Genomic DNA, 21,867 nt, shown 5'->3' with positions numbered 1-21,867 from the left:
CTATAACTCTTTCCCTGTAGTGCACACTTATCCCTCTCCATCACTAGAGTAAAAGTCACCGAATTGTGGTCACTGTCCCCAAAGTGCTCACCTACCTCTATTTCTAACACCTGGCCTGGTTCATTACCCAGAACCAAATCCAGTATGGCCTCACCTCTTGTTGGCCTATCTACATATTGTGTCAGGAAACCCTCCTGCACACATTGGACAAACACTGACCCATCTAACGAACTTGAGCTATAGCTTTCCCAATCAATATCAGGAAAGTTAAAGCCCCCATAACAACCACCATTGGTACCCCTCAACCCACCAGCATGAGTGTACCTTGACGATGAGGGTCTCAATCAAATCCAACATTATCTCACCAAAAACCCTACTCCCCCATGATTGCAACACCCCAATACACACATGTACACACTCCAAACTGGGGATACTGAAACCAACTGCAGCTCTATCACCAATGCCTCAGTTGAATTGAGCTAGCTCAGCACAGACTGAAAGGCTGCCTTGCAATATTTTGGATCTGCTTGGTGTACCATGAGTTGAATGCCAGACAGTGCATGTACAGTGTCCTGGCAGCAACATACCAATAAAAGGTGACAGTGTGCTCCAAGGGGCAGCACCGGAGTGCAGAACTGTTCTAAATGAGTCAGGAGATGTGCCAAGGGTGCATGGTGAGGCTGGTGCATGGTGAGGCTAGTACATGTCCGATGCCAACCTCCATGGATGGAGGCTGGAGGTGGTCACTTTCCATGCAGAATGCCCTAAGAGACTGGGCACTGCTGTCCAAAATGCACATAAACTACATGGATGACACCTTTGTCATTACATAATGGAACAAATTGGAGGAAACCTACAACATCACCAACAATATCCTTACTGGCATAAATTTCAAAACAGAGGAGCTGAACAACAACAGACTCCCTTTCCTAGGTGACATGGTGGAACGAACAGCAAATGGAGAACTGCAGGCCAGCATCTATATGAAAGCAACACACACAGACCAGATACTTAACTACACAAGCAATCATCCCAACACCCACTAACGGAGTTGCATCAGGACATTATTTAAATGGGCCACAACACACTGCAGCACCCAGAAACTACGAGCAGCAGAAGAAAAATACCTATACAGCATATTCAAAACCAAACAAGTAAACACAACATGCCCAGAAACTCTAGCCACACTACCATACATCAAAGACGTCTCGGAGATGACTACCAGACTACTCTGACCCCTTGGCATCGTGGTAACCCACAAACCTATCAACACACTTAAGCAGTGGCTGATGAACCTAAAGGATCTTTTTACTACAACCAGCAAAATGAATATAATTTACAAAATACCATGCAAGGACTGAAACAAACACTACATCGGACAGACAGGCAGAAAACTAGCCACCAGGATACACAAACACCAACTAGCCACCAAAAGACATGACCCACTATCACTAGTACCCTTACATACAGGCGAAGAAGGACACTATCTCGACTGGGACAACACATCCATCCGAAGACAGGCTAAACAGAGACATGCACGGGAATTCCTAGAGGCCTGGCATTCAACTGGAATTCCATCAATAAACACATCGATTTGGACCCCATTTACTGACCTCTGAGAGAAAGACCCAGAAGTGATATCACCCACCTTAGGAGAACAAAACACATAAATAGAAAGTGGGTCAGAACACCAGCGCTTCACCAGAGGCTTACTGATGATGTTACCTAGCATGTCATAGAACAAACCCACCAGCTCAGCAAGCAAACTTACAACCTGAACCTCAACCTGAGCTACAACTTTTTTCAAACATTGCAAATCCCAGGAATAATACAAAAATAATTCTGCATGAGGAAAGGACACTTGTGAATGGCATCACAACCAAAGTTCTGCCCTCCAGATATAAAGTTTAAAACCTAGAGAATAGAATGCTCAGGATATTCAAAGTCATGACTTTGTAAATTTATCAAAGATCAGCCTCACTTCATGGTGACCCATAGCCATTAGGCAGTCTCAGTATTGACTTATCAGACCAATAATATAAACAGAGAGGTGACTTGATACATAGAATAATGTCAGTGTCACTACCTTCAGCTCAAGCAACTATAACTCATGGTAATTGAGTGAAAAGGATTTCTTTCCCATGGGAAGCATTGAATAAGCCTCACTGGATTTACCATCTAGAGTATTTCATTTCATTTGGTTGTGATCCAGAAAAGCTCTTGGTTTGTCTGCTTCGAATAACATGTGAAAAGACTTAACCTGAATGCTTTGCATCTTTGCTTTTGGACTCTTTCGTTAAACTTAGTAAAGTGTGATTGGGTTAGGACCCTTGCCTGTTCCTTTTGGGAGTGATAGAGCTGGGTAGGCCCTGTCTTTGCCAATATTAAGAGCTTTAGTATGGTGAAAGAAGGCAACAATATGGAAATTCCTTGTGATTGCGTTTGCTTCATACAGAGGTATACAGAAACCTCATTTGTGTCCCCTGTGGAGGAGGGAAGAATAACTCGGAGAGAATTCAGTAGGAGAGCCATGTTAATGCCTGATCTTCCATCTCTCAAGTGAGATGTTAAACCGGTAACCCATCCACCTGTCTGATTCCATGGTACCTTTTTGAAGAGGGGCAGGGGGAGTTCTTGCTTGTATCCTGGACTATATTTTGCTTTCACCTAACATCATTTTAAAAAAACTGGTCGTTATCTCAGTGCAATTTGTGGGAGCTTTCTGTAAACAAATTGGCTGCAGTGATTCCGAGATTCCAAAAGTGACCACACTTTAATTAGCTGACAGAGTTTTTTGGGATGTTTTGTGGTTCTGAGTCTTTTCTTTATTTCTTCCTCGCATTGTAAGCGAACATCTCTGAAATATCTCCACATTGTTAATTAGAACACTTCAGCAGTAAGTAAGTGCAATAGTGAGGAGGTTTGGTCAAAAGACCTGAGGAAATCCTACAGTTCTGCAACACTTTGCTGAGACAATATATCATATGGAACCTTTAACATAGGAGAATGTTTCAACTGCAATAAAAAAACAAAAGGGACCTGAACGACCAGAAGAGGGACAAACAGGTCCTCAGTTTGAGAATCTCAGTTCTGCACCCTGCTATTGAAACATTAATGGTCAATAACAATGGAGGCCAGCTCGTGCTCTCATATTCTGTAATGCTATTTCATCATTGGTCTAGCCAACATTTGTTGCCCATCTCTAATTGAACAGTGACTGCTAGGCCACCCCAGAGAGCAGTTCAGTGTCAATCACATCACTGTAGGTCTGGAGTCACATGTAGGCCAGACTGAATAAGGATGGCAGAGTTGCTTCCCTAATGGACATTTGTGTGTCATACTAACACATAAGGCAGCTCCATTAACATTGAATCTGCAGACAGCTTCAGCATTACTGAACAAAAGACAACTGAGAAATGTGTAAAGGGAATTTGAATGCAGAAAACAGGGTTAAAGGTAGGATTCTTGGCAGTGTGAAAGGAACAGAGAATCTTGGGGTCCATATCCATAGATCCCTCAAAGTTGCCACCAGGTCGATAGGGTTGTTGGCCTTCAGTAGCAGAGGAATTGAGTTTAGGAGCTGTGAGGTTATGCTGCAGCTCTATAGAGTCCTGCTTAGATCACACTTGGAATATTGTGTTCAGTTCTGGTTGCCTCATTACAGGAAAGATGTGGAAGCTTTAGAGAGGGAGCAGAGGAGATATACCAGGATGCTGCCTGGACTGGAGGACATGTCTTACAAAGAAAGGTTGAGGAGCTAGGGCTTTCTCAATTGGAAAGAAGAACGATGAGAGAATGATGATAGAGGTATACAAAATGTTGAAAGGCATAGGCAGAGTGGATAGCCAGAGACTTTTTCCCAGGGCATAATTTTAAGGTGATTGGAGGAAGGTTTAGGGGAGATGTCAGAGGTAGGTTCTTTACACAGAGGGTGGTGGGTGTGTGGAATGCACTGCCAGCAGTGGTAGTAGAGTCAGACACATTCGGGACATTTAAGTGACTCTTGGATAGGCACATGGAAGTCAGTACAATGAAGGGTATATAGGTTAGTCTGATCCGAGAGTAGGTTAGAAGGCTAGCACAACATCGAGTGCCAAAGGGCCTGTACTGTGTTTCCTGTTCTGTGTTCTGTGACAGCAAACCAAACAGATTGTAAAAGCATCAATAGATATGTAGAAAGGAAGTGATTAGCAAATTTGAGTCCATTCGAGGCAGAGACAAGAGAAATTACGATGAGAAATAAGAAAATTACAGAGAGAATAAAAAAATACTTTGCCAGAATCTTATCAGGCAATGAGCGAATTTGGCTGTGGCAAGATAGTGAGATATTTGAGGTCCTTACACATACACTTTTCTCAAACGGTGTAGTGAGTTTCTCACTTTGAAGTGGCAAGTTCACAAATGATGGTCATTACTGTTTGTTAAATGCCTTATTAACAGCCCATCTCGCCAAGGGTTGCAATCTTTCCAAACTTGCAGTCGGGACGATGCACCATGGAAGTGGGAATAGGTTCTTGGTGGGTTTGACTTGCCACTTGGGGGTGACCTCAGTATCCCCTCCTTATATGGGGTTGTTATGGACTAGGCCAGACCACTCAAAACACACTTAAGCAGGCAGCCCCAGACCATAACTTTGCAATTTGTTTTGATAAGGGTACAGTGAAAATTACCCGAGTACGATAGCTAGGTTGATTACTAGATTTTAAAACAGACAAAAAATTATTCACAAAATTACACAATGAAACACAAAGAACAGAATCAAAAACCCCTACAGAACTCAACCTATCCAACTAGACTTAATTATGCTTTTCTGAATATACACAACAGTCCCAATAAGCAAACTCCCTTTAAAAACTAGTATAAATGGTACACATGCTTACAGGTTGAAGTTGAAGGGCAGAAAGAGAGAGAGAGAGATGTGCCACACAGCTCCCTGTTGAACTTCTCACCAGTATAAGACTAAACTAAAACTGTTCAGCTCAGTTAGAGAGCTGGCTGCTCCCCTTTCATTATACAGATCACTTCTAAACCATGGCATGAAGTCTCATCTGTTTACATATAAACAAAAGGCCTCTCAGAATCCTTTTCATCTCTGTACCAAACCAGACTGATTGGAGCCAGGCCCGGTATATTGCCCCTCTGAAAAAAATCAGGGACAGAGTCTCCTTGAGCCAAGGAACAGCTTTTAGGAAAAAATGGGACTAGCTTTGTGACACCTCCCCCCTTTAAAACAATGAACCATCAATTCCAAAAGATGGCTTCATTTTTAACCCTTCAAACCCCGGTTACTAGTCTAAACACCCGTATACACTATATTAGCTATAAACATGCAAACATGCACAACCATGTGCAAATTCAGGCCGTGGAACACCCGCCACCGAATGCCCATGTATCTCATTAGTGTCTCGATAACACATCAGCAATCGCATTTTCGCGACCTGCCACATGCACAATTGTCATATTGAACGGCTACAACAACAGGCTCCATCTAAACAGTCTGGCATTTTTGTCCTTTAAATCTTTCCACAAATGTCAATGGACTGTGATCAGTGTACACAATTGTCTCAGATGCATTGCTGGTAATATAAACACTGAAATGTTGTAATGCCGATACCAAGCTTATAGTCTCTTTCTCCACCATTGAATATTTCTGTTGATGAATATTCAACTTCCTGGAAAAATACCTGATGGGTCTTTCTATTCCCTCATCATCCTCTTGCAGGAGCACCGCACCGACATTCACATCAGTGGCATCGATAGCCACTTTGAAAGGCTTCGTGTAATCCACTGTGGCTAATACTGGGACAATGGTTAATACAGTTTTAAGGCTGTCAAATGTTTTTGACAGTCCTCTGTCCACTAAAACTTGCCCATTTTTAACAGTTTGGTGAGTGGAGCAGTCACGCTGCTAAGGTTTGGCACAAACTTTAGGTAAAACCCACTCAACCCCAGAAAGCCGTAGTACTGCTTTTTTTGTCGACGGTGTGGGAAATTCCCCAATTACTTTAGTTTTTGCCTCCTGTGGGGCCATTTGTCCATGTCAATAACATGGCCCAGGAAGGGGACTTGGGTTTTGGCAAATTCACTTTTAGCTGGGTTTATTACCAAGCCTGCCTTCCAAAGTCAACCGAGCAGGTCTGATAAATGCTGTAAATGTTTCTTCCATAAGTGAGTAAAATTCACCAGGTCATTAATATACACCACACAGTTGGGTAATCCAGCAATGACCTTATTAGTCGGTCTCTGAAATGTGGCTGGAGCATTTTTCATACCAAATGACATGACTTTGAACTGATATAGTCCATTTGGCATTACGAAAGCCAAAATTGCCTTTGCTTTCTCTGACAGAGGTACTTGCCAGGAGCCTCTGAGCAAGTCCAACTTAGAAATGTAAGTTGCTTGTCCCACTTTTTCAACACAGTCCTCCAACTGTGGAATTGGATATGTATCAGTCTTTGTAACGCCGTTGACTTTGTGATAGTCCACACATAACTGTTGGGTGTCATCTGGCTTTGGCACCATGACTATAGGTGAGCTCCAGTCACTTCAATTATGCCATCTTGGAGCATGCGCTATTTCTTCTTCTGAACCTGTGCCAACCTTAGAGGGTTATGTCTATAAGGATGTTGCTTAATCGGAACAGCATCTCCTATAGCTATATCATGCACAATTAGGTTAGTGCTTCCCAGTTTATTTCCGCATATCTCCCCAAGTGATAGTAATAACACTTTCAGGTTATTTCGATTTTCTTGTGGAGGGTAACTCAATAATTAATCCCAATTTTTGACAACTTCCTCATGGGCCAATTTGATTTGAGGAATGTCTAATTCAGATTCCTCTGAACTTGGTTCTTCCTTCTGTGCTGTAATCATTAACACCTTCCCCTCTTGCTTTTCTTCCCTGTCAAAATACCTCTTGAGCATATTCACATGACACACCCTGTGAGATTTCTTCCTGACTGCAGTCCTTATCAAGCAGTTCACCTCACTCAATTACTTCTCAATTTGATAAGGTCCACTAAACTTTGTTTTTAAAGGCTCACCTGTCACTGGAAGTGACACCAATACCTTATCCTCAATTGCAAACTTGTGATTTCTTATCCGCTCCCTGTTTCCTTATATGCTATAATACTTTTAAATGCTGTCTAGCCAACTCTCCAGCTCTATTTAATCATTCTCTAAAATTCTGGTCCCTGAATTCTGACTTATTAATTTCTCCTTAATCAATTTTAATGGTCCTCCTAATTCATGCCCCAAAATTAATTCAAATGGACTGAATTTGGTCAATTTATTTGTTGCATCTCTGATCGCAAAAAGTACAAATGGAATTTCCTTATCCCAATCATCTGGATAATCCTGACCATAAGCCCATCAACATGGTTTGTTGCCATCTCTCTAGCGCTCCCTGCAATTCCGGATGGTAAGCAGTAGATTTGAATTGCTTTATTCCCAAGTTATCCATAACCTCCTTGAAAAATTTGGATGTGAAGCTTGATCCTTGATCTGACTGGATCTCTATTGGTAGTCCGAATTTAGTAAAAAAATTAAGTAATTCTTCTACTACCCTTTCAGCCATGATGCTGCGTAAGGGGATTGCCTCTGGAAATCTAATTGATACATCCATTATTGTTAATAAATACTTATTCCATCAACATGGTTTGTTGCCATCTCTCTAGCGCTCCCTGCAATTCCGGATGGTAAGCAGTAGATTTGAATTGCTTTATTCCCAAGTTATCCATAACCTCATTGAAAAATTTGGATTTGAAGCTTGATCCTTGATCTGACTGGATCTCAATTGGTAGTCCGTATCTAGTAAAAAAATTAAGTAATTCTTCTACTACCCTTTCAGCCATGATGCTGCGTAAGGGGATTGCCTCTGGAAATCTAATTGATGCATCCATTATTGTTAATAAATACTTATTCCCACTTTTTGTTTGAGGTAGGGGACCTACTCAATCAAGACTGTTGTGAAAGGTTTCTCAAATGCTGGAATAGGTAGTAAGGGTGCAGGTTTTATTCCTGCTTGTGGTTTTCTGATTAGCTGACATGTATGACACGTCTGGCAAAATTTCAACTACATCTTTATGTAGTCCAGGCCAGTAAAAATGTCTTTGTATTTTACCCTGTGTTTTCCTCACCCCGTAAATGACCTCCAAGTGCAGTTCATGTGTCCCTCACAGCATTTGCTTCCTATACCCTACTGGCAAAAATGATTTGATGAATGTCTGCCCATTTCTCATCTGCTTGAATGCGTCCATTTCCTCACTAAGACATCATTTGTTAAGTAATGGCACACAGGAATGCATTCATTTTCTTTCTCAATAAGTGCCTTTTGATATGACTGTTTTAACTCCTCATCTTTCTGCTGTAATTCAGCTGAGTAGAGCTAAAGATGTTTACCTATTTGCTCCTTCTCTGTTCCACTTACCTGATCAAAGAAAGTTTCGGATAACTCTATGTCAGCTTCCTTATTTGTGCCTTTTGATGTCTCCTGCTTGAGCTTGTGCCTCTGTAATCTTGTGATCACACAATCTGGGAAAATACCTGGATAAACATTCTCCATATCTTCAGTTGCCTGAGTCTCCACTGGCTTTTCAACTAGTGTAGGCAGCACGCCTACTGGTGAAACAGCTATATCATCTGCAAGGACAAATTGTATTCCTGGAGCTGAGAGTTTGTCCAATACTCTTACCACAAATTCTCCACTCTTCTCTGCCACACTTAACATAATTGAGCACTTTTTGTCTCACCATGAATTCCTGTTACCAGTACCTTTTCTGGTAATAGTTCCTCAGGAGTGCATATCTCCTCATCCTTCAGCATTACAGACTGAGAGGATCCTGTGTCCCTTAATATTGTAACCTCCTTGCCTACTATTCCTGGCCTATGTGAATAAACTTTACCCTTGCATATATATTTTTTAAGCAGATCTGGCACTTCCTCCTTAATCAACCTCTGATCATCTTGTACACTCTGAGGCAGTTGTTTAACTTCCCTTCTGTTTTTTGTTACTAGGCCAACAAAACTTCCAGGCTTGTCTGGTTTTCCTCCATCTGGCTTTCTCCTAGTCTACCAACACTGTGATTTTGTGTGGCTCACTTTATTACAATGAAAACACCAGAGCTTTTTAATTTCTTTGTCCCCCTCAAGGGTTTCTTTTTTAACCTGTAGTAAGTTATCCTTATGATCTTCACTGAGATCTACTTTTCCCTTTCCACGCGAGGATTTCTCTTTGTCCCGATTTCTATCCCTCATGGACTGAAATTGATTCTGGAAGCAAACTGAGTTTTGTGGACTAGCTCATAATCATCAGCCACTTCAGCTGCTAACCTTGCTGTTTTAACTCTCTGCTCTTCCAGATGGGTTTGCACTATTTCAAGCAGTGAATTTTTGAATTCCTCCAAAATAATCACCTCTCTAAGGGCATCATAGATTTGCTCAATTCTTAAAGCTTTTATCCATCTATCGAAATTCCTCTGTTTGATCCTTTCAAACCCAGTATAGGTTTGACTAGAGTCCCTCCTTAGATTCCTGAAACATTGTCTATAGGCCTCTGGTACAAGTTCATGCACACTTAAAAAGGCTTTTTTCACCTCCTCATACATCCTGGATACCTCCTCTGATCGGGATGGAAATATTTCACTTAGCCCTACCAACAAGTTTCGTTTGGATCAACAAAACCCACATTGCCACTGGCCACTGCATTTGTTTATCCACCTTTTCAAATGAGATGAAAAATTCTTCCACATCCTTCTCATCAAATTTAGGAATGCTTGAACATACTTTAGCAGTTTCTCACTACGTTTCTGACTACCAGGGGCTTGCTTATCCTCACTCTCTTCCTCACTAAGCCTACTCTCAGCCTTTATCTCCAGCTTTTTAAGCTGACTTTCCTTTTTAAATGACAGTTTTTGAACTTCAAAAGCTCTCTCTTTTTCCCTCTCTTCTGCTTCTAATCATAACTCAAACTGTTTCATTTCTGCTGCCCTTTCCTTATCTCTGGCCTCTAACTCAGCTGCTTCATTTGCAATTGAATTCTTGCTATCTCCGATGGTTTCTCCGGCATGTTTAAATGCTGACCTACTGCTGTAATTATCTCTCCTTTCCTCAAGGAAGCAGGCAGTTCCAGCTCCAGCTTCTCTGCTAATTGTTGCAGCTTGGTCTTATTCACTTTTTGCAAAAACTTGCAAAATCACCGCATCCACTTCCAGAAAACTTTTGGTGACTAAAAGTGCCATTACTATCCCAAGCTTTGTCTACACAACCAAACCAACACCCGAAATAAAGACACTAGCACCTACCACTCATTGTTTAAAATCCCGGATGAACCCCCAATCTGTTATGGACTAGGCCAGGCCACTCAAAACATTCTTAAGCAGGCAGCCCCAGACCATAACTTTGCATTTTGTTTTGGTAAGGGTACAGTGAAAATTACCAGAGTACGATAGCTAGGTTGATTACTAGATTTTACAACAGACAAAAATTTATTCACAAAATTACAAAATGAAACATAAAGAACAGAATCGAGAACCCCTACAGAACTCAGCCTATCCAACTTGACTTAACTATCCTTTTCCAAATATACACAACAGTCCCAATCAGCCAATTCCCTTTAAAAACCAGTATAAATGGAACACATGCTTACAGGTTGAAGTTGAAGGGCAGAAAAAGAGACAGAATGTTTCCACACAGTTCCCTGTTAAACTTCTCACCAGCTCAAGACAGAACTAAAACTGCTCAGCTAGAGAGCTGACCACTCCCCTTTCATTATACAGGTCACTTCTAAAACATGATCGCTTTGGCCTGAAGTCTCATCTGTTTACATGTAAAAAGAAGGCCTCTCAAAATCCTTTTCGTCTCTGTACCAAACCAGACTGATCAGAGCCCGGCCCGGTTTCTTGCCCCTCTGAAACAAATCAAGTACAAAGTCTCCTTGAGCCAAGGAACAGTTTTTAGAAAGAAAAAAAGGGACTAACTTTGTGACAGGATGAGGAGCCAAATAACAGGCAGCACACTGAGTCTCCTCAATTGTGGCCTTATGGAATGAGGAAGAGACAACTATTACAGAAGATCAAATTGAGTGGTACAGCTCATACCATCGGCACAAGTGGGGAGGTGCCCAAGTGGGTGTTCTAAGGCAGTGCAGAAGGCATGCAGGATCAGTGGTGTTGGGAGATGGAATTGGTGAGGGCAGGTGAGGAAGGTGTTGCAGCAGCAGAGAGTAGTAGGGCATGAGCCTTGGTAGAAGGTGAGTCCAGTAGCAATGATAGAGTGCGTGAGAGATTTGAGTCTGGTGGCATTTAGGGAACAGGGCACTGACGATCATCCTACAGTGCTGGGCATTTCTCTAGACGGCTGAGAGGTGCATTCCTCTGAGGCTGTGCAACCACATTAATTGCCGTTTTGAGCCCTGGCAGTGACTATCAGGTCTGCGCTCTGCTCATTCTTATGACCCACTATTCCCAGAATGACCTGTCACTGGGTACCGTGGAATTCACCAGCATCCCTTGTTAAGATACAATGAGAAAAGCCTCTGAGCTTTGCAGTGACAATCACTCCACCAAACTTGACATGACTCTTGCTTAGCCAAAAAAGCATAAGATTCAGCTCAATGTATCGGTCTTCATCGCAAAAACCATTCTGCAAGTATTAGGTGAACCAACAATCTAGCAAAAATGAGGAACTTCAAAAAACAAAGTATTAGTGAGGAAATAGTATTGGAGAAATTAATGGATGAAAAGTTGATAAATCCCCTAGTCTTGGTAACCTACTTCCTAGGATTCTGAAAGAGGTAGTGACAGAATAGTGAAAACATTGGTTTTAACTTTGCAGAATTCCCTATGTTCTAGAACATTCTGTGTTGATTAGAAGGTAGTGAACAAAATTCTACCACTAAAAGGAAAGATGACATAGAGAACAATAGGTTAGTTAGCTTGGCATTAGGTGCAACGAAAGTGCTAGGAGCTATTATGAGAGCTATAACAGGATACTTAGAATCATGCAGTATGATTAGGCAGAATTAGTATAGATTTTTGAAGAGGAAATCACGTTTCACAGATGCGTTAGAGGTTTTTTGATGTTGTAAATAGTGGAGTAGACACGGGGGAATTTTAAAAAAGCATTCGATAAGGCAGCAAGTAGAAAGGTGGCAGCCTTCCAGGGAAGGTTTGAGCTGTGATGGTCAATCTGTGTAAAGCATTGTCTGGTTTGTCTCAGGAGCCTTTCGGATATGACAGTCTCTGTCATATGTACTGCAGAGGAAGATAATGGGCTGGGAAAGTGCATAATTGGGGGCAGGGTGGTCTCTGTTACCTCTTGGCTCTCCTCTTGGTCAGTCGAGCTTTTCATTTTTGCTGACGTCTTCCAATGACCTTTCAAAAAGTCAGCCTTCAGAGATCGCAGCCATCAGGGACTGTTAATATTGAAATTGTCAGTGTCAATGTCCACTAACCTCATATCGCATTTCTAAGTGTCCTTGTGACAGAGGATTGGATGCTCAGGAGGTTGTGACCCAATTCATCACACATAGGTTCTTTGGATATATGGCTGTCGTTCATGTGATGAATATGGTTGAGCCCCCAGTGATGACTTGATAGTGAGTCTATGCAGATGGAATTAGGTCACTCCAGGACCTCTGATTTGGTGACTCTGGCCTGCCAAAAGAAGCAAGGATCTTGCCTAGAAATATTCTCCAGGTTTTAGGATGCAGAGGAGTGCACTAAGCATGCAGGCATGATAGACCTGCAGAACGGAGTTCTCAGTCAGTTTCCTGCTATTCCACACTCTCTTACCCATTGTGTACATTACAATTGCAGCTTTGGCGATGTGCGTGTTGATTTTAGCATCAAGGGGCAGATTGCTACTGATTGTGGAGTCTAGGTGTGTGAAGTTACCTATATCCCTCCAGTGTCACAAAAGGGTATCATGCAAAATTATGGCTTGTGGGCTAGACTAATATATTAGTACAGTTTAAGCATTAATAAATGGACAGAAAACAGAGAGTAGGATTAACTGGGCCAATTTGTAGGTGCTAGGTTGTAGCTAGTGGAGTGCCACAAGATCAGTTCTTGGGCCTCAGCTGTAACAAGATGAAGGTATAATGTACCCAAAATGCTAAATAATACTATGTTCGTTGGGAGAGTAAGATGCGGTGAAGAGACCATAAATAAATGTAGACAGATTGAATGAGTGGGCGCAAATATAGCAAATGGAATATTATGTGCAGAAATACAAAAGTTATCAACTTTTGTTGAAAAATAGAAAACAGAATATTTATAAAACAATGAAGAACTCAGAAAATTAGCAAAACTGGTGTCAGTGGGAATCCGGGGAAAATCTCTCCCCTGATCGAAGTCATAATTGGCACATAGGTACTTGGTTGTAGTCATTGGAGGTCAATCATCTCAGCTCCAGGGGTTCCTCAGGGGAGTGACCTAGGCCCAACCATTTTCAGATCCTTCATCAGTGACCTTCCCTCCAGTATATGATGTTCGCTGATGAACCTGGCTTGGGCTAGAAATGGCAAATGGAATTTGTGCAATACAGGTGTAGGAAATGACCATCTCCAACAAAAGAACTCTAACCACCACCCCTTGCATTACCATCACTGAATCCCCCACTATCGATATCCTGGGAGTTACCATTGACCAGAAACTAATCTGGACTAGTCATATATATTCTGTGGTCACAAGAGCAGATCAGATCCTAAGAATCCTGTAGCAAGTAACATATCTCTTGACTCCCTAAAGCCTGTCTACCATCTCTAGGGCACAAGCCAAGAGTGTGATTGAATACTCCCCACTTGCCTGATGGTTGCAGCTCCAATAAAGCAGCTAGTTTGATTAGCACCACATCCGCAAATATTCTCTCCTTCCATCAACACTCAGTAAGAAACGCGTATACTATCTACAATATGCACTGTAGTAACTCACCCATGTTCTGTACACAGCACTTTCCAAACCCAGAACCATTTCTGTCTACAAAGACAAAGGAGCAGACACATGGGAACACCTGCCACTTCCCTTCCAAGTCACTCACCATCCTGACTTGGAAATGTTCCTTCAGTGTCACTGAGTCAAAATCCTGGAACTCCCTCCCTAATGGCATATGGGGCACACACGCAGCAATTCAAGAAAGCAGCTAACCTGTTTCTGAAGGGCAGCTGGGAAGGTGCGATAAATACTGACTCAGCCGGAAATGCCCACATCCTATGAATGAATATAAAATAAATTTAAGGTACCTGGGTCCTTTTGCATGCAAATCACAGAAAGTTAACCTGTGTCAGCAAGCCATTTTAGATTTTTCGAAAAAGAGACTGGAGTACAGGAGAGAAAAAGTCTTATTGCAGCCATATAGGATTTTGGTGAGACCATACACCATGGGTATTGTGGGCAATTTTCGTCTCCGCACAAGGAAGAATATCTTTGCCTCGGACGGAGTGCCACAAATGATCAGAAAACTGGGAGAATCCTTAACTGGGAGAATTGTAAAGATTGAAAAGATTAGGGCTACATTCACTAGAAGTTTGAAGTAAGAAGGTGATCAATGAAGCTCATGCAAGATGTATCCACTGGAAGGGGAATCTAGAACTGGAATTCACAGTCTCAGTAAGGAATAGGCTTTTCAGACTGAGATAAAGAGCAGTTCCTTCACTCCAAAAGTTGTGAGTATTTAGAATTCCCTCCCCAGAGTGCTCTGTGTATGTTCCGATATTGATTATCATTAAGGCTGACCTTAACCATTTTAATGTACACAGGGAATCAAGGGCAATGGGGATAGAGGACGAAGATGCAGTGAAGAGATTTGCAATGATCTTACTGAAGGGTTTGGAAAACTGAATGGCCTACTTCTGCTATCCCTACGTACTGCGCATTTCACACCAAACAGGAGAATAGGTCATTTATGAAAAAAACAGCAAGTTGCTGGAAAAACTTAGGTCTGGCTGCATCTTAATGGCTTGAGCCCAGTCTGACTCTCCCACTTGCTGCTCGGTTAATGGATGAGTCCAACTCCATCATTTTGAAGGGAAACAGTCATGTAGTTAAAAGGAGGACATAAATGGAAGCAGGTGGGAAATGGCAAAAATACAAACTAATAAAGGTCAGAAAAAGCCACTATCTACTGAGAAGACGTGTCACAGAACAAGATTTATTTCTTTTTACAGATTTATGAATAACAGAGTGCCTGCCAATCGAAGATATGAACCCACAGAGTATGAACATGCGGCAAACTGTGCTACCCATGCAGTAAGTTACCTGAATGGTGCTGTATCAATGAATGTGATATAAATGATTTAAGAAGAAGAATTTTTAGTTGCGAGATTTACTGTGATGGTGAACTGACAGTAAGTGAATTCTGAAGGGTAGAATCAGTGCTGAAAGAATAGACAGCTCCATTAGCAAACACCTTACTCTGTGTGGCCAGCATTTGTGGGTTAGAATCCAATTTAGACATTTTAATCCATAACCTCAGCCAATGTTCTTGGTGCCAGCAATGGCAGAGGTGCTGATTTTCAGATGAAACACTTAAACTTCTCTCCCAAGTGGATGTAAACGATCCCATGCTGCTCCAGAATGAAGAGGAGAGGAATTTCTTTGGTATCCTGTTGGCCAGCATCACTAAAGAACAAATTATTCAGTCATTATTTCATTGTCTTTTATGACACATTGGTTGCTGCATTTACTACATTACTGCAGTGACTACAAGGAAATTGGCTGTAAGTATTTGTGATGTGTTGAGGTTGTGAAAAGGAATATATATAATGCAATTTTTTTCTTTGTATGCTTGATTCAATAATTTAACATTTTTTGAAGGTGAAGTCTAGAAATAAATGGCAAAATCGGTGAATCCCAGAATTTTTTTTTGTCAAATAACCTTCACAATTATAGGGTTGCTGTGTGTTGTTGCTTTTTAACAAGAATAACAACACATCCATTCACAGTTAGGGACACTGATAGGAGCAACAAGAAAAGCAATAGGCCCCGCTGTTAATATTGCTTGTAATCTTTAAGATGTTCTTCTACTCCTCATCTTGGCACCATAGGGAGCCTACATTCAGCATTCACATTCAGCATTCATTGATGCCGATTAGGCTGGGCAAGAATTAACAAGAGTGATTTTCGTTAAGAAAAGTATGATGATTGCCATGTAGTATATTTCTACCTCTGTACCCTGTTCAAATTGAGCCTAACAAAATGAAAATCTGCACTATTCTTTGTTATGCAAAGTGAGTCCAAACCTTGTTTATTGTTATACTTACAGTACGGAAATACGTTATAATTATTCATGATATTTTTATTAGTTGTTGGCTCAAGAGGCAAAGCATGTAGCAATTGACAACTTCAGGCAGAGGTGTCACAGGATGGTTGGCTGTTGCTCAAAACAAAGAGATGGAGCCTTGGCTTTTTATCTTGCATTCAGGATAAATGCTCAAAAGTCAACTTTCAAACAATCACAGCATTTATACAAGAAGAGAAAAGGTGCTGGTTGGTTGGCAAGTGAATTCTGACTCAACCAGTGTGCATTTGCAAAACCTTAAATCGAAGCTTTACTGTTGGATGTGATTTTATTATTGGGTAGCACTTGCTGAATAATTCTCAGTCTGCGAACAACCGATTTGTAATGTGGCTGACGTAACAGTGCTGGAAGTGTCGTATATTCATACATAGGGACCTATCCTCTGTAACTGCTACAAAAATGTGTAAGGATTATCATTTTTAACACTTATCTGGGGAGTCTGGAGTTCCCGGTAATTTCTGCATTGCATTGCCTCAGCCATCCAGAGTCCACTTGCCCTAAGATCGGAGGGGCAATTAGATTCTTTTTAAGGACAGCAACTTCTTCTAACCTCCCATCATATCAACTGTGATCATTTGAAATTTACCATTCTTGCATTTAACTACAGTCCTGGGGAGTGTTGCTGAACAAAGAGACCTTGGAGTGCGGGTTCATAGTTTCTTGAAAATGGAGTCCCAGGTAGACAGGATAGTGAAGAAGGCATTTGGTATGCTTGCCTTTATTGGTCAGTGCCGAAAGGTGTGGCACTGGCAAAACACAGCAGGTCAGGCAACATCCGAGGAGCAGGAGAGTGGATGTTTCGGGCATAAGCCCTTCATCAGTAATGTGGCCGTGGCAAGGGGGCTAAGAGATAAACAGGGGTTTTGGGGTGGGGTGGGGGGAAGGTAGGTGGATGATGATAGCTGGATGTAGGTGGGGGATAATTGTGATAAATTGGTGCCCTCACCTACATCCATCTATCGCCATGTCACACACCTTTCCTCGTCCCACCGCCCTATTTATCTCTAACCCCCCTCCCCCACATTCCTGATGAAAGACTTATACCCAAAACGTTGACTCTCCTGCTCCTCAGATGCTGCCTGACTGGCCACACATTTCTCCAGCATCTTCAGTCCTCACTTTCTCCTTTATTGGGCAGAGTACTGAGTACAGGAGTCAGGAGGTTATGTTGCAGCTGTACAGGACATTGTCAGGCCACTTTTGGAACACTATTCAATTCTGGTCTCCCAGCTGTAGGAACGCTATTGTGAAACTTGAAAGGGTTCTGAAAAGATTTACAAGGATATTGCCTGGGTTGGAGAGTTTGAGCTATAGGGGGAGGCTGAATAGGCTAGGGCTGTTTTCTCTGGATTGTCTGAGGCTGACCTTAAAGAGGTTTAGAAAATCATGAGGGGTATGGATAGTGTGAATAGCCAAGGCCATTTACTTTTGATAGGGGAGTCCAAAACTAGAGGGCATAAGTTTAAGGTGAGAGGGGAAAGATTTAAAAGGGGCCTAAAGGGCAATTTATTCACGCAGAGGGTGGTGCGTGTATGGAATGAGCTGCCAGAGGAAGTGGCAGAGGCTAGTACAAATTGCAATTTTTAAAAGGCATCTGGATGGGTATTTGAATAGGAAGGGTTTAGAGGGATACGAGCCAAATGGGATTAGATTAATTTAGGATATCTGGTCAGCATGGACAAGTTGGACCAAAGAATCTGTTTCTGTGCTATACTACTGTGTGACCCTATGACTCTCAAAGACCTCAACGTGTCTTTCTTTTTGGTCATATTCAAGTCTGTACCACCAAATGAATGGGAGAAGTTACACTGGTGTAGCAAGCATTCTCATTTCAGTGTGGGTTTTGTTGTTGAGTCAATGAGGAGGACGATTGGTTCTGAAGCTTAAGGTGTTCACGTTAACAGGCCTGTTAAAGCTACCTGATGAAACAGTGCTCCGAAAGCTAGTGCTTCCAAATGAACCTGTTGCACTATAACCTGGTGTTGTGAAATGCAAATCAGACATGGTACAAAGGCAGCATTGCACCCAACCTCATGAGGTTCAAATGACCCTTTGCCGGTTAGAAGAAGTTGCTGTCCTTAAAAAGAATCTAATTGCCCCTCCGATCTTTTGACAATTAGCCATGGTCTCCTTTTTAGCCCTCTGCCACGCCTAACAGACTTTGCTTCTTTACACCATCAATGTCAGGCTGCTTAATAAGATGAGCATGCATGTCAGTGTTGGAGGTATTACATTAGCATGGATAGAGGATTGTCTTCTATTAGATAGGCAAAGAGTTCACATAAAGGTGGCATTTTCAGGATGGCAACCTGTTAATAATGTTGTGTTACAGGAATCAGTTCTGGAGCCACAATTATTTACAACATATATTAATGACTTGGATAGGAAAGTTAAGTTTGCGGATGACACAAAAACAGGCGTAGGCAAGTGAGAATGAAACAAAGAGTCTGCAGAGGGAAATAGACAGGTTAAGCGAGTGGGCAAAAACATGGAAAGTGGAATATAATGTGGGTAAATGTGAAGCTATGCGCTTTGGCAGGAAGAATAGAGGAGCGGAATATTATCTAAATAGAGAAAGACTGCAGCAAGCAGAGGGATAGAATAGAGGGATTTGAGAGTCCTCATCCATGAATCACCACAAACAAGCATCCAGAAGACAAATGGAATATTGGGTTTTATTTCAAAGGGAATGGAGTATAAAAATGCAGAGTATAAACCTTTACAAGGCAGGACTCAGACCGCAGCTGGAATTCTGTGAACAGTTTTGGGCTCCTTATCTAAAGAAAAATATAGTGGCATTAGAAGTGGACCAGAGAGGGTTCATTAGGTTGATATCAGGTATGGAGAAATGTCTTATGAGGAGAGATTGAATAGATTGTCCCTGTACTCATTGGAATCTAGAAGAATAAGAGGTGACCATATTGAAACATACAAGATTCTTAGGGAATTTGGCAGAGTAGTAGGGGAGAGGTTGTTTCCCATTATGGGAGAGTCTAGGTCCAGAGGGGACAATCACAGAATAGTGGGTCCCACATTTAAGACAAATTTATGGGGAAATTTCTTCTCTCAGAAAATAGTGAAATTCTTTACCACAGAGAGCTTTTGAGGCTGAGTCATTTAGAATAATCAAGTCTGAGATAAGGTCAGAAGTCAGACAATACCAGGTTATAGTCCAACAGGTTAACTTGAAATCACAAGCTTTTGGAGTATTGTCCCTTTATCACTTCACCTGACAAAGGGGCTATACTCCAAAAGCTTGTGATCTCAAATAAACCTGTTGGACCATAATCTGGTGTCATCTCACTTCTGACTTTGTCCACCCCAGTCCAACACCAACACCTCCACATCAAGTATGAGATTTACAATCAATAAGAGAATCAAGGGTTATGGGGAAAAGGCAGGAAGTTGGATTTGAGGATTATCAACTATGATCTCATTGAATGGGGGAGCAATCTGGAAAGGTTGAATGGCCCAGTTCTGACCCTTTGTGTTATGGTCTTACTTTTTGGTTTCAAACACCTTATTAAGGATCTCCTTAACTTCATCTCCTCTACGTACACCTCCTCCAATCTCTCAACATAGCCAAAGTCACCAATTCGAGTTAATCTCCCCACACCTTCTCCAATTATGTAAAATCTCCTTAAATACTGGCAACTCAAAGAAAAATAAAAAGGCATTGCATTAAGTAAAATCACAAAGAATGACATGCCTGATTAGGGAATCAAATGTATTTGTTAAATTTGCTGACAATTAATGTCAAGGTCACTCTGAACAGATGAACTTTTGGAAAATGATGTGGTGGACACTCAAAGTACAAAGAAGATGCATCATTTCCTTCAGGAGGGAAGGGAGGAAGCAGACTCTGCCTGTCCAGGCAGTCACTGCAAGCTTGTAAAAAAAAAATTAACCTTGATGTGAAATGTGAATTATGCCAACAATGGAATCCTTCATAGCTTAGTCGTGATAAATGATACGGAAACTATCAATTTTGTAGGTGTAATATAAAACTTGTTAAGTACAATGTTTTGGTAAAGCAGGATAGTGTGCCATCACATGTCATATTTCAAGAAGTCTAAAGCATTTCATTTAAGGTTTTGACTTTTCAGGGTGAGGCAGGTAGGAGGGGAATGATCTGAATTAACGGGTGGAATCAAATGGCAGGAAATGTGTCTTCAATCAAAACTTACAATGCAGTTATTAATCTTAGTATTGTTATCCTGGTATTCAGATCTTTTCATGGCATCATACTCCCTATCCGAACAGCCCTTAGAAGTTTTTGCGGCCTTCAAACTCTGGTCTCAGCAGTTCCCTTCATTCTAAAATTCCTTTTTAAAATCTCTTGGCCATACTCTCCTCCTGTTAGTCAATCCTTACATTCTACTTTTATGACTAAACGTTTGGACACCAATTCAGTTAAAATCCTGGGGTGTTACCATTGACCAGAATCTGAGCTGGCTTAGGAAGATGATTGCAGTTGGGACGTCAGTCATCTTACCTCCAGGACATCTCTGCAGGAGTGCCTCAGGGTAATGTCCCAGCCCTAACCACCTCAGCTGCTTCATCAATGACCTTTCCTCCATCATAGTGTCAGAAGTGGGGATGTTCACCGATAATTGCACAATGTTCAGTACCATTTGCAACTCCTCAGTTACTGAAGCCGTCCATGTTCAAATGCACCAAGACTTGGACAATATCCAGGCTTAGGATGACATTTGCGCTACACAAATAGCTGGCAATAACCACCTCCAATAAAAGACATCTAACCACTGCTCCTTGACATTCAGTGGTGTTACCATTACTGAATATCCCACTATCAATATGCTTGGGGTTACCATGGACCAGAAAGTCAATTGGGCTCACCACATAAACACAGTGGCTACAAGAGAAAGCTAAGAATACTATGGCAAGTAACTCACCTCCTGACTACCCAAAGCCTGTCCATCATCTGCAAGGCACAAGTGTGGTGTGTGATGGAATACTTCCCACTTGTCTGCCTGGCTTTGAAATATATCACCATTCCTTTGTTTTTGCCCGGTCAAAATCCTGGAATTACTAGAAAACATGACACCATCCAGCACAAAGCAGCCCACTTGTTTGGCACCACATGTAAGGTGTGGCCTTTTTGCTGAGACAAACCAAAGCAGGTTTTACACTGTTAATGGTAGGGCCTTGGGGAGTGTTGTCGGACAGAGAGCTCTAGAGGTACAGATACATAGTTTCTTGAAAGTCCATCGCCGGTGGACAGGGTGGTAAAGAACGCGTTTGACACATTACCTTCATCAGTCAGAGCACCGAGTACAGGATTTGATGTACTGCATACAGTTCTGGTCGCTCTGCTATAGAAAGGACATTATGAAACTAGAAACTAGCAAAGAAGATTTACAAGGATGTTACCAAGACTGGAGGGTTTTAGTTATAAGCAGAGACTGAATAAGCTGGGAGTTTTTTTTCACCGGAGCGTGACTTTGTCGAGGTTTATAAAATTGTGAAAGGCATAGATAAGGTCTTTTCCCCAGGGTACAGGAGTCCAAAAGTAAAGGGCATTGGATTTAAAGTGAGAAGGAAAAGATTT

The 21,867-nt window shown here is 41.7% G+C and overlaps 1 protein-coding gene across 3 annotated transcripts in view; it reads left to right on the top strand.

Moving 5' to 3' along the window:
* The window catches only part of mmd2a (monocyte to macrophage differentiation-associated 2a), a 118,830-nt gene that overhangs the window by 33,070 nt on the left and 63,893 nt on the right, over positions 1–21,867 (top strand). For all 3 annotated transcript variants that reach the window (XM_043711915.1, XM_043711914.1, XM_043711916.1), the window contains exon 3: positions 15,163–15,244. In XM_043711915.1, the coding sequence (XP_043567850.1) occupies positions 15,163–15,244 (82 nt within the window). The remainder of the gene's footprint in view (positions 1–15,162; positions 15,245–21,867) is intronic.

Source organism: Chiloscyllium plagiosum, chromosome 21, assembly GCF_004010195.1.
Source record: "Chiloscyllium plagiosum isolate BGI_BamShark_2017 chromosome 21, ASM401019v2, whole genome shotgun sequence".
Taxonomy (NCBI): Eukaryota; Metazoa; Chordata; class Chondrichthyes; order Orectolobiformes; family Hemiscylliidae; genus Chiloscyllium; species Chiloscyllium plagiosum.
Note: the sequence above shows the minus strand (reverse complement) of the source record. Positions and strands in the feature narration are given on the sequence as shown.